At 38.1% G+C, this 14,088-nt stretch overlaps 1 protein-coding gene across 1 annotated transcript; it reads right to left on the minus strand.

Moving 5' to 3' along the window:
• Positions 1-223: 223 nt before the first annotated feature.
• LOC141660081 (uncharacterized) lies at positions 224-1,186 on the minus strand. Its single transcript, XM_074467042.1, has 2 exons — positions 857-1,186; positions 224-775 (listed from the first exon to the last, which is right to left on the minus strand). Exons 1-2 carry the CDS (start codon positions 1,184-1,186, stop codon positions 224-226), a joined length of 882 nt encoding a protein of 293 aa, XP_074323143.1.
• Positions 1,187-14,088: the final 12,902 nt, after the last annotated feature.

Genomic DNA, 14,088 nt, shown 5'->3' on the forward strand with positions numbered 1-14,088 from the left:
TATTACGAAGTTTATTAAGACTTGTGTAAGGGACAAATCCCAGACAATTTTATGAAATTCATGAGTTCTTCAAAGTATGTTTGTGGCCTAACAAATAAAAATCAAATGCATGGATGCAAGCATAAAAGGTGATAAATGAAATAGATCTGATAGATGTTACAAAAGTTCGATAAATAAAGTCTCGAAAATAAAAAAAAACAAGCCACGCAGGGCTGAAAAAGCTCTAAGGAGCTGAAGTACCCTCGGCATCCATATCATCGTCCTCTCCACTCTCGCTGGATGTCTCTGTCGTCTCGGAGGAGGAGGAAGAGCTGTCGTCCTCAGCAGGTCTGGAAGAAGACTCGGAAGGAGGAAGGAGTGGATCCTGAGGAACATGGTCCGAGACAACTACTCGGGTACGAAACCTCTGTAGCAAAGCCTCGTCATCAGGGCAGATATAGTCCGCCGGGTTAATATCAGGACAAGCCTCGTTCACGGTCCCAAGGGCCGTGTCCCAACCAGTCCTAAAAAACCCAGGAAAGACTGAATCATCCCTAATCCTCATGGATTGGGCAAACTCCTCCGAGTCCAGATAGTTGTCTATAGCTTTATCCTTCTCCGCCCGAAGTACCACCAGCTCGGCGTTAGACTCTCCGAGTTCTTCCTCCTTGCGCTTGAGCTTCTTCTCCAGGGTAGCGTACTTCTTCTGTTGCCTCCTGAGGGCATTATCGGCCTTATCAGAAGCCCGCTTCCATGATTCGGCTTGCCTCACAGCGCCTTGAAAATAGGCGTTAGACTGAAACAAAGCAATTAACAAAGTATAAGGCAAGAAAATGCTACAAGAGCGAAAAATAAGTTCAAAAAAGAGAAGGCATACCGAAGCCAGAGACTGAGCTCCCATGAGCTTGATCCTCTCAAGATCAGGGGTGGCCACCACATCAGTAAAATCCTTGGGATTCACGCTATGGTAGGACCAATCCCAAGCATGTTTCGTGGAACCAACTACGGTGTCCCCTCGGCGGAATCCCCAGAGAGGCTGAAAGGCGCCTGTGGCAGCAGCAGTAGGGGCAGCAGCAGTGATAGGAGTACCATGGCCTCCAGCTCCTTCAGTTGAGGCCTCCCCTATAGGCTCTTTGTGCTTCTTCAAAAAGATAGGCTCCGTGGCCTTTCCCCGGGTGTCTAGGCCTGCGAGCCGAGCTTTCTTCATCCTAGCTGTTTCCTCAACCAAAGGAACATTGTCCTCGTTAATCTCCTTAGCAGCTGAAACAAAGCAAAGGACAAAATAAGTGAAGTTAATAATGCATGAAATGAAGTAAAATTGAGAAGGGAAGAAAAATACCCTGTTGAGAAACAGAGGATAGTCCCACATGAATCAGGGAAAACTCCTCTAAGAGAGTCCAGCTGGTAGTCGTGCCATCATCCTGAGTAAGCCCATTATAAATAATAGTTTCTTCAGGAGTTAAGTGAATGGATTTGAGGCTACCATCACTGACCTTCCCAAAGGAAGATCGAAAAAGTGTGCCCCAGTCACCATTCTCCCAACGTAACCCGACGAAACTATTCCTCCAATTTTGATTATTATCAGGAATAGAGGCACTGTTAAAGATATGTTTGCTTTTGGGCCTTTGCTTGACATAGACCCAGCCGCAGATATTGGAAGAACTATTGTAACACTGAAAGACTTTCCTAAAAACAGCTACAGAAAGAGGAAAGCCCTCCCTAAGACAGCAGACCATAAAACATAGAATGTTCCTCCAGGCGTTTGGAGGAAGCTGACACGGGTTGATTTGTAAATCAGCCAAAAGATGAGGAATAAAGGGGTGAAAAGGAAACCTAAGCCCAGCATTAAGGGCATCTGTGTAAATGAAAAGAGTATCGGGTCTCCAGTGGCAAGTACGATCACCACCAGAGACTGGAACTAATCTAAGAGGAGGAAGGACGTTATAACGAGCATTTAGTTTATTGAAGTCTATGTTGTGCCAAGTATTACAATGATTAAAAGAGTCGAGATGTGCAGTGGAGGGATATTCATCCCCCCTAGTGTTAATCATATCAATTAAAGACATATATGAAGAGCGGATCTCGATATCCTTACCTCGTTTTGAAGCCGAGGCTATCTTGGCCGCCCTCTCGGAACTCTTGTCAGCTATTTTAGTAAAGACTGGAAAAGACTTGGAAGGCTAAAGGAGGGGATTTGAGAGAGGAGGAGTTTAGAAATTTCTAGGATGATTGAAGAAATGAGATGAGAAGGTGTGAGGATTCCACTCTCCCATCCCACTCTTATATAGTCACAAAGAAGGCTAGTTGGGCCTAGAAAAGCCCATTTGGGCCCAAGAAAAGAATGTTCTGGAAGGATCCAGAAACGAAATTTAAATTAAATAGATATTTACAAAAATTTCTGGAAGAATCCAAAGAGAGCCATAGAAGTTCTGGAAAGTCAGAAATTTGAGCCAAAACCCGGCTAAAAGCAATGGGCCTGAGTTTGAGCCTAAAATGTCAGCCCAAATTAAATTGAAAAGCCCAGAACTAGGGCCCAATTAAAAGGCCTGTGGAAAAAATGGTCAATAAGAAACGAGCCCAGAAAAGGGCCTATATAATTAAAAGTGGGAGGCCCAGGATAAGGCCCACTATATTTAAAAAAAAAAAAGAAGAAGAAGGGGTTAAATCAGGCCCATGAAGCCAAAGCCCTGTTGAAAAAATAGGTCCAAAAATCAGCCCAACAAATCCAACCCAGGTTTAGGGCAGGGGTCATCCCAATAAAAGGTAAGCCCAGAAAAGGGCCTAATTAATTGGGGAATAAGAGCCCAAAAACAAAACCCAAATAAAGGCCCAGGAAAATAGGAATAAAAGGTTGATATCCTGACCCAATTCGATCAGGACTTGCATTACATTCCTAGTCGAATGAGTTGAGATTGAAATTCTGTCGATCAGGGCTGAAGAAAAGGTTTATTTCGATCAGGATTTGGACCTATTCGACCAGGAAGTGTACAGAAATCCAGATCGAAATTGCTTCGATCAGGGCTTAGAAGGAGGGTTAATTCGGTCAGAAAACAAGAATCCTGACCGAAAGGGGAGAAAATCCTATTCGAAAAAAAAGGGGGGTGAAAATCCTGGCCGAAATTCGACCAGGACCTCTGCTCGAATATTCCTGCTCGAAAATCCTTCGACCAGGGCTGATAGAAGGTTAATTCGACCAGGATCCTGGTCGAATGGATTCCTGGTCGAAAATTGCATAAAAAAAAATCCAGAAAAATAAGGAAATTCCTTAAAATAATTTCTGAAAAATGTTAATATTTTCAGAAATAAGGAATAAATCCAGAAAATTAAAGGATAAATCCCAGAAATTAGGGAAAAAATCCAGAAATTAAGGATAAATCCCAAAAATTAGGGGAAAAATCCCAGAAATTAGGGAAAAAATCCAGAAATTAAGGATAAATCCCAAAAATTAGGGGAAAAATCCCAGAAATTAGGGAAAAAATCCAGAAATTAAGGATAAATCCCAGAAAATTAGGGAAAAATCCAGAAATTAGGGAAAAATCCCAGAAAATTAAGGGAAAAATCCAGAAATTAAGGATAAATCCCAGAAAATTAGGGAAAAATCCCAGAAAATTAGGGAAAATCCCAGAAAATTGGGGAAAAATTCCTGGAAATTAAGATAATTTCTGAATAAAAGGAAGATTCATTGTAAATGTGTAGGTCGCTCCACACTTTACGCAAAATGAAACCCTATAAGGGAACGAATAGATTTAACTTCCGCGAAACCTAATCAATGTTTCCCAAAAGTTGGGGGGCAAATGATAGGGATAAATAAGTCCTAATTTTATAATTAATGGGCTGCTAGGCCCAATAATAAGATGTATAATATTCAGACCAGAAAGGTTAAGCCTGATGGACCAGATCAGGCCTGGTGGAATAAAAAAGGCCCAAAAGCCCTAATTATTAATTAATTTTGTAATTAATTAATAAGGGAAAAATCAGCTATTGAGAAGAGTCCCGATAAGGATATAAATCCTTATAGATTAGCCTCAAGGGGACCTAAAAGGATAAGGAATCAGCTTCCTACTTCCTAGGACTCCTAAGTCTATCCTAATTCAGAGGCTTGTCCACCAAGTCTCCTACACCAAGTCCAATTCAAGGACTCCCAACATCTATATAAGGGGTCTCACCCCACAAATCAGAACTACGTTTTTTGACTTGATCCTTGGCAATCAGCAAGGTACGTAGGCATCTTGTTAAGGCAGATTGAGTCACGAAACACAAGAGCAGTCAAATCGAGCCTCAAAGCTCACGTTCCTTAATATTAAATACAGCAATTATATATATTAGTTTTTAATCCATAACAATATTTATAGGCAAAATTTTCAGCTGACAATTTTCCCATAAAATATTATTATTATTAACCCTTTAATTGATTATTCTTATTAACCAATTAACTAATAATTAAAACACCTTTTAATCATTAATCCTTTTTCTAAACACTTTAGAAAAATAATTCTCTCACTTGATTTAATTTCCAAAATTAAATTCTTAATTAATAATATTAAGAACTTTTCTTAATTAATTTATAATTAATTAAATCTCATTTAATCAATTATTAAATTTGCTAATTAATTATTTATTTCACAAATAAATAATTACCAGCCATTATTAATTAATTCCTCCACCATTAAATCATTCTCTTTTATGATGTGACCCTGTAGGTTCAATATTAAGCCGGTAGTAGAAATAAATATTAATAAAACTATTTTATCATTATTTATATAAATTCTCTAATTTATTAAATATGATTAATTAATAAATTATCATATTTATTTTACATCGTGAGGGATACTTCTCAGCATATCGCGACTATCCGGATAATACGAATTCACTGCTCAGAAAACCAAGAACCTATTTAGTGAATAGTTACCGTACAATTAATTCCTTCTACCCTGCAATGTCATGATTAAATACAAGGCATGGAACTCGTGTCAAGCCTATCTTATTTAATCATATGCTTTCCCATTCACTATGCTTAGTTCTAATTAATGTGAATTAGAAACTCCTTTCTAATTTCATTCACTCTGGCCAGAGATTCCTGAACTAGCATAAGTGGATCAGTATTGAACATTCTCTTCCTTTCACTGGAAGGGGTAGATCCTTTATTGATCATACACTATCTTCGTGTACAAATTCCTACACCCAGTAGAGCCCTTATTATTGTCCCTGGAGACTAAGAACTAAACCAAAGTATAGTTCAGTGTACACAAGATGACTATGATGACCTCAAGTCTAATGATACTTGTACAACTATCACTATGTGAACATCTGCTGACACGTGAGTGAACTCCATCAGTTATTCAGCTGTGTGAGTCATGTTCAGTGAACTTATTCTATAATAAGCACCTATATACTAGCTATAGTGTCACCACACAAATGTCTATGAGAACAGACATCCTTCATAATGAAGCAAACATAGTATGTACCGATCTTTGCGGATTACTAATTACCAGTTAGTAATCCTATGACCAGGAAATATTTAAGCTCAGATTTATCATCTTTTAGGTCTCATTATTATGATCTCATCATAATCCATAAAAAGATTTACTCTAAACTATGGTATATCTTATTTAAACACTTAAATAGATAAAGCCCGCAATAAAACCAAAACAAGTCTTTTATTAATATCAATGAAATCAAAACAGATTACATGAAAGTTATTCCTAAATCATAATACATGATTGGACTTAGGACACATCTCTTTCAGTAAATAGCATTCCTAACCCTTCAGGGTACCTGGTGTATGTATTTGTATTTCAGTATTCAGAATCATGTAGTTGATGTATTATATTTAGGACCATGTATGAACTCGGATGGTTGTTTTGTCCCCAAGATATAATCCGGGAGACCCTATGATATATATCTAGCAGTTATTAAGAAATTGATTACCATATTATTGCACTTGATAAAAGCATGCTAGATGATTAATGACATGCTTACCTACGAATGAATTTATCCAAATATGAAATTTTGCAATTGTATTGACATATTTTTATTATCAGAACAATGCTCGCAGAATTTGTCAACCAACAATGAAATGGACCTGATTATGTAGTGAATGAGAAAAGTGACGAAGACCTAGACTATAATGAGTAAAATGAAGAAGAGTGTGTAGAAGAGGAAGCTGAGGATACCCATCAGGGAGGGAACCCTATGAATGAATTTATGGAACTTTTAAGGGACAATGTGAACCAACAACCCATTCCACCACAGCCGTATATTGCCCAACAGACTGCTGCCACTGCATTCAGGGCATTCAAATCTCTCATACCCCCAGAGTTTCTAGGATCTGTCGACCCCGTTGAGGCACGAGCCTGGCTCAAGGAAATAGAAAAGTCCTTCGAAATACTAGGTGTTGAAGAGCGACACAAAACCATTATCGCCTCTTACATGCTGAAGGGGGGAGCTAACTACTGGTGGGAGTCTAAACGAAACCTCGAGACTGATGTTGTGATTCCATGGGATAGATTTAACCGATTGTTCTTAGAAAAGTACTTTCCCAGGTTCATGGAGACTCAGTTGGAGATTAAGTTTTTAGAGCTGAAACAGGATAAGATGACTGTGGCAGAATACGAGGCCAATTTTACTGAGTTGTCACGATTTGTACTGGAATTTATGAATACCGAAGAGAAGAAAGCACGAAGGTTTCAGCTTGGTCTGAAATAGTAGATCCAGAATCGAGTAGCAGTACTAGAACTGACAGATTATGCCACCTTGGTGCAAAAAGCCTCGATTGTTGAAGCGGGTAGTGAACAAAGTTTGAAGGAGAAGGAAAATAGGAAAAGGAAGATAGGAAGTCAAGGTGGAGGAGGAGGAACTAGGAACAAGAGCCTTCCAAGCAAGTTTGTCAGGGGAGTGGTGTCCCAACCTACGAGAGGCCCCAGATTTAGAAAGGCCCCAAGTGAGAGCGTTGGCCAGGGCAGTGGACCATCTAGGGCAACATTCCATAACCAACACCACGCCCCTATACTAGAATATCGAACATGTGGAAAGAGACACCAAGGGGTGTGTGTTTAGACCAGAGTCCCTCTAAAATGCTTCAGATGCAACCAACCAAGACACCTTGCCCCAAATTACCCACGACCAGTATTGACATGTTTCCAGTGTGGGAATATAGGTCATATAAAGAAATATTGCTCCACGCTAAGACCTACGACCTTCGGAATGAGCAGAGCCGCTTCCAACCGGCCCCCAGCTGCAAGGAATTTCAACATGACCGTTCAGGACGCTATCTGGAACACTGATGTGATAGCAGGTACCTTTTTGTTAAATTCCAAAGGTGCAAATGTTTTATTTGGTTCCGGGGTAACCAAGTCTTTTATATCTTTAAATTTTGACAAGAAATTAAAACTTAACGTTGTACCCTTACGTGAGATATTACAAGTGGAAATAGCAAACCGAGAAATAATTCTTGTAGATCAAGCACACCCTAAATGCAAGTTAAAACTAGAAGGGAAAGTCTTTGAGGTTGACTTAATCCCATTTGTGTTAGGAGAATTTGATGTGATCCTAGGAATGGACAGGTTATCCAGTAATGGAGCGCATATAGATTGTGAGCGAAAAAAGGTAAAGATAAGAGTGCAAAATGGAAAGGAAATAGTGTTCAAAGGTCAACGACAGACCCATTAATTTCTCACCATGATTCAGGCTAAGAGATTGTTAAAGAAAGGTAACGAGGCCTACTTGGATTATGTAATGGATACTAAAAACGAGGTTCCCAACATAGAGGACATACCCGTAGTAAATGAATTCGAGGATGTGTTTCCAGAGAACTTACCCGGATTGCCACCCGACAGAGAAAATAGATTTCGTTATAAAACTAGCACCAGGGACGCCACTAGTGTCCAAGGCCCCTTATAGGCTAGCCCCGGTTGAGATGAAGGAATTAGCTTCTCAACTGCAAGAATTATTAGATAACGGGATAATAAGACCCAGTGTGTCACCGTGGGGAGCACCAGTACTGTTCGTAAAGAAAAAGTATGGTAGTATGAGATTATGCATAGACTACCAAGAATTGAATAAGCTGACTATCAAGAATAGGTACCCTCTCCTTAGGATTGACGACCTATTCGACCAGCTCAAGGGTGCTGTGCATTTTTCCAAAATAGATTTGAGGACCGGATATCACCAGTTGAAAATCAAACCTGAGGATATACCAAAGACTGCATTTTGCACTAGGTATGGACATTATGAGTTCTTAGTCATGTCATTTGGGCTAACCAATGTACCCACATCCTTTATGGATTTGATGAATAGAGTGTTCAACAAGTACCTAGATATATATGTGATAGTTTCCATAGATGATATTCTAATCTACTCAAAGATAGAGCAAGAGCATGCATAATATTTGAGCATAGTCTTAGAAATCTTGAGGAATGAGAAATTGTACGCCAAGTTCTCGAAATGCGAGTTTTGGTTAAAGGAAGTTCAGTTCTTGAGACATGTAGTGAGTAACAAAGGAGTTTTAGTCGACCTCGCCAAAATAAAGGCGGTATCCAATTGACCGACTACCCCCACCGAGGTTAGGAGTTTTGTGGGTTTAACAGGATATTACCGAAGATTCGTGCAAGACTTTGCCAAGATAGCCGGCCCATTGACTAGACTTACCCGGGAAACGGAAAAGTTTGTGTGGACAGAGAAATGTGAGGAAAGCTTTCAAGAACTGAAAAGTTGACTAGTGTCGGCACCAGTGCTCGCTCTTCCCGATGGAAAGGGAGAGTTTGTGATATACAACGATGCCTCACACAAGGGACTAGGATGTGTGCTTATGCAACATGGAAAGGTTATTGCGTATGCCTCTCGGCAATTGAAAGAATATGAGATCAGGTACCCAACCCATGATCTAGAATTAACATCTATAGTGTTTGCACTGAAAATTTGGAGGCACTACTTGTACAGTGAAAAATGCGAGATTTACACAGACCATAAGAGCCTCAAGTATATTTTTACTCAGAAAGAACTGAACATGAGACAGAGGAGATGGTTAGAGCTGATTAAGGACTACGATTGTGAAATTTTGTATCACCCAGGTAAAGCCAATGTGGTGGCTGACGCCCTTAGTAGAAAGGAGAGACTTAAAATGATAATGACATATAAGGAGTTAGTTAAGGAATTTGAAATGATGGAGATTAAAGTGAGAATAACCGGCACAGGATCAGAAGGATTATTCAAGATCAAGTTAGTACCGGAACTGACTGAAAAGATATGAGTGTGTCAGGAAAAGAAGATGAATGAAGAAAGAGAAACATTGACCGGTGAAGATGTCAGATGCGAGAAAGATGAGAAAGGAATGATGAGGTATGCATCCCGGATTTGGATTCCGAATGTGCAAGAACTAAAAAATGAGCTGCTGCACGAAGGGCACAGCTCCAGGTATTCAATCCACCCAAGAAGTATGAAAATGTACCGTGACCTTAAGGAATATTATTGGTGGCCTAACATGAAAAGAGATGTGGCAGAGTGGGTCAACAAATGCTTGACATGCCAGAGAGTGAAGGCTGAACATCAACGACCAAGTGGACTATTACGGCCCCTGGAAATTTCGGAATGGAAATGGGAACATATAGCCATGGCATTTGTGACAGGCCTACCAAGGACTAAAACCAATCACGATGCCATATGGGTTATCATAGATAGACTAACCAAGTCCGCGCACTTCCTACCAATCAACGAAAGGTACATCGTAGACAAGCTAGTGGATATTTATTTGAAGGAAATTGCAGTGAGACACGGTGTTCCTGTTTCCATAGTGTCAGATAGAGACCCAAGGTTTAACTCCCGATTTTGGAGAAGCTTCCAAGAGTGTGTAGGCATCAGACTGAATATGAGTACTGCTTACCACCCCTAAACAGATGGGCAAAACGAAAGAACTATTCAAACCCTAGAAGATATATTGCGAGTGTGTGCCATCAACTTTAAAGGGAATTGGAATGATGGCTTACCACTGATTGAATTTTCCTACAATAATAGCTATCACGCTAGCATAGGAATGCCTTCATATGGAGCTTTTTATGGAAGAAGATGTCGCTCTCCCTTATGTTGGGATGAGGTGGGGAACATATAATAATAGGACCCGAGTTAGTCTAGCAAACCAGAGAGATGGTGGAACTCATTAAAAAAAGACTGGTAGCAGCTCAAGACAGACAGAAGAAGTATGCCGACCAGACCAGGAAGGATATAGAGTATGAAGTAGGAGATTCAGTACGGTTGAAGGTATCTCCATGGAAAGGAGTAATGAGATTTGGAAAGAAAGGAAAACTAAGCCCCGGATTCATAGGACCCTTTGAAATCTTGAGGAGAATAGGACCTCTAGCTTACGAGCTCGCCTTGCCTCCTAATCTGCAACAAGTGCACAACGTGTTCCATGTATCAATGCTAAGAAAATACCATACCAATGCGCGACATGTGATAGAATATGAGCAGGAAAACTTACAACCAGACTTGACCTACATTGAGCAACCAGTAAGAGTAATGGACCAGAAAGAACAAGTGCTGAGGAACAAGACTGTGAAACTTATTAGAATCTTGTGGAGAAATCTGAATGTTGAAGAGTCGACTTGGGAACTAGAAGACGCAATGAAGAATAGATATCCCCACATGTTTTCTAATTGATTCCAGGACGGAATCCTTTTTAGAGGGGAAGACTGTAATAAGTTGAATTTTTGAGACTTTGTAAAATACTTAATGAATAGTAACCCTGACAAACAAGGAAAACTTTTTAGCCCACACTATGTTGTGCATGGGAAATTGAGTTTCTGAGTTGATAACATGACTATATGTACCAAATGAGTGTATGTAAATGCTATTAGTTTTCGAAGAAAACGAACTTTGAAAAACGACCGTATCTACGAACCATCAAGGATTACGGGAATCATAATGTAATTACAAATTTAAAATCCTACAAATTCATATCCAACTACGATACTTTAAAATGTAAAGAACGTATAAGAAAGGATTTGCACCGCGAACTTTTTACGAGAATTTATTACGAAAATGAATAAGTGACCGAGCGAACGCGTAAACGAATAAATTAACATATCAAACCAAGCCAACTATACTAGCTAACTAGAGTCAGAAACTAACCATGGTCAAGTAACCAAATAGTAACCTAGACTAGATGGAATGATAACCTAAAGGCTAGTTAATAGTAAACCTAGAATCTAAACCAAGTAGAGTAGCTTGCAACCTAGGATGGCTAGCCAAGATATTCATGGATTTAGTAATACTTGGATATATACAAATTTTATCTCACAAATCTTTCAAGAGAAGTATTTCCAAGAAGCAACAAAAACTCTCTCTTCTCTCTCCCTTTCATCCTATTCGGCTTCATAAAAAAGAAGCAAGAAATAAATTTCAAAACACCAAGTTCTAGCCATGGAAAAATTTCACCATTAAATCCTAAGCATCATACATCCTAAACTAAGGTAAGATAAATTTTTGAGCTCATTCTATTAAGGTTTGATGGGTGAAATAAATTCAACAAAAGTGATAATGAATAGTAATGAATCCTAGTTATAAACCTAGTTTTAGTGGTTGATTTGCTGTTATCTTGATGTTTAGTTAATTAGTTTTAAGGTTGATGATTGTTACCTCAAGAACATGGTGTTCTTGAGAGGAGTTAGTGTTGAGATACTGATTTAATGGTTGTTGATGGTGGTATAATGATTTAACACGTAAACAAAAGTCGGATCGTAATCGTACCCTCGTTAAAACGAACAAAACTCAACTTCAAGTTTCTGCAAAAGTTCCCGAATGTATAAACTGTAGTTTCTTGAAACATAACACTTGATTATGATAGAAAATGTTATAAGTATTGTTTAGGTGCTTGAATCGCTTGATTTCGATTTACGGATCAAAAGTTATGGCCGTTTTAGTAAAAGTGATTTACGCGACAAAAACTGCTACAAATTACGAACTTTGGGAATAGTAATGATTGACTTAAAAATATTCAAATATCATGAAATTTTTAAAGAGAGTAAGGAATAGAGTTTATTAACTTCTATAAAAATTTCAAGTTAAAATAAATATTTTTCAATTTTATAAAAATGTCGGAGCCTAGACCGCGCGATTAGAAAACCATTAAGAATCGTAAACGGAGCCGAGGACCGAAATATAAAAGGCAAAAACGAACATAAAGGATTTCGAAAATAAAGAGAACGTGACATGAATGAGTACTTAAAGGAATAATAAGAGTATAATGAGTTGCGGGAACGATTTATACGTAGCGCGTATGTACGAGTCACCATAAATAAGAACGGGATCTAACAAAATGATCTATGTTTATGATTATAGATTTCCGAGCGGATCCTAGAGTATCCTCCACCTCAAAGTACCCAGGTAAATTTACGAACCCAACTCCATACACTGTTGTGTTGTGAAAAGATTGTTTTACTATCTTTTGCTTAAATGTCATGCTTGCCATGATAACTATTATTTAAGTTTTCGCATCAAAAGCGATAGTGTTACGATGTATATATATCCTAGAATATTTTAGTGCTACCATGAGCGTGATGTATAATTACAAGATCGAGAGTCGGTAATAGTTTTTAAATGATAACCCGGAGATGCTCAGGACGATTAAAGTCCGTATTTATGTTATTTCAAGGGACTCGATGTCAACTTGCCAAGTAGTAAATACCTCGAATTTGATTTAAAACGATTTCTAAAGATCGTATTCCCTAAACGATATTTAACTACTTGAACAATGAATATTATTTCGGATATTCATTTAAATAAGAGAAGTATTCTCCAATAATTATTTATTTCAAACTCGATTAATTATATTATTAAAGATTACTTTAATTATCTAAATATAAATTAGTTGAGAAATATTATTTCAAATATTCTTTTAAAAATATTTTTAATTCGAGGTTTAATTATTATTATTTAATATTTATTTATTTATTAAATGATTTAATGTGATTTAAAAATCATAAAACCTAATTTAAAATACTTTCTGAACTTCAGAATATCATTCGAATTAATTTCAAATCATCGAAGAATATTATCTCGAGTTATCTTAAATATTTTAAATATAGTTTCAAAAGAACTCCCCCTCATTTATCTATCTGTTGATAACGGTGAACTCACATTACCTTAGTACTTCCTCCGAAAATTCTCAGAAGTACATATATATATACATATGAGATAAGCTACACCTATCACCAAGCAAAATACTTGGAGAACTTTGATGTGATTCGAGTTCTTGAGATATGATAAGATTTCTTAAAGGACAAGGGAGGGGTAGAGATCCAATACTTCGTGTATTGGTGAAATTGCCAGTACCGTGAGAGACGGTACTATGTGTATCTAAGGACCTGCGAAGTTTGTGTATACCCGAAATGGGACACATAGCCCGTATACAGCCAGGGTGATAACAAGGAGTTTGGACATCATCCCCTACTAGTAGAAATGTTACTAATTTCCGTCTTACGACTGATCATCGTAAGTGGGGGCTCCAGTGAATGTCCTATTCTTCCAATTGGAATTGTGATGCAATACCGTAACTCAAGCCTAGGTGCTAGGTTTACCATTAAGGTATTTGCAGGATATTAAAAGAATTATTTTCGAAAGAAGGTGTAAATCACCAAGGAAAACTATTTTAAATAAACATATTTATCGTATATGAAATTATACTTGAATTTCTCATACATTCTTTCCATAATGTACATTATTATGCTAGGCATTATAGCTCACACTTGTTTTCATAAATTGACACAACAGAACAGTGAATCAAGATGCATATCATGAAACTCACGGCCAGGAAATGACCAGCTGTTCCGTAGGATGTTTGGTGTTGTACCTCAGGTAGACCGAATAAGCTGGATTGGTTTTCAGTTATTTTTAGTCCGGCTTATTTACAAGTATGACTTATGTAAGATAATAAATAAGAAATGTATATTTGGCCGACGATCTAACCTTATATAAAGGTTATTTCCGCGATAAGACTTAATCACTTTGGGATTGTAATAATTATCACTTTGTGGATTGATACACTCTAGTAATGCATAGTTCGTTTCCAAGACAATAACCTGTAAATGTATGTGTGTTGATAAGTGTGGGGTCGTAAAG

Source organism: Apium graveolens, chromosome 5 (genome assembly GCF_009905375.1).
Source record: "Apium graveolens cultivar Ventura chromosome 5, ASM990537v1, whole genome shotgun sequence".
Lineage (NCBI taxonomy): Eukaryota > Viridiplantae > Streptophyta > Magnoliopsida > Apiales > Apiaceae > Apium > Apium graveolens.

Excerpts from the sequence above, each read along its gene's own strand:
- LOC141660081 (XM_074467042.1), bottom strand. The coding sequence starts at position 1,186 with ATGAAGAAAGCTCGGCTCGCAGGCCTAGACACCCGGGGAAAGGCCACG. Across the intron at positions 776-856 it reads GAGCTCAGTCTCTGGCTTCG|TCTAACGCCTATTTTCAAGG; the intron begins GTATGCCTTCTC and ends GCTTTGTTTCAG.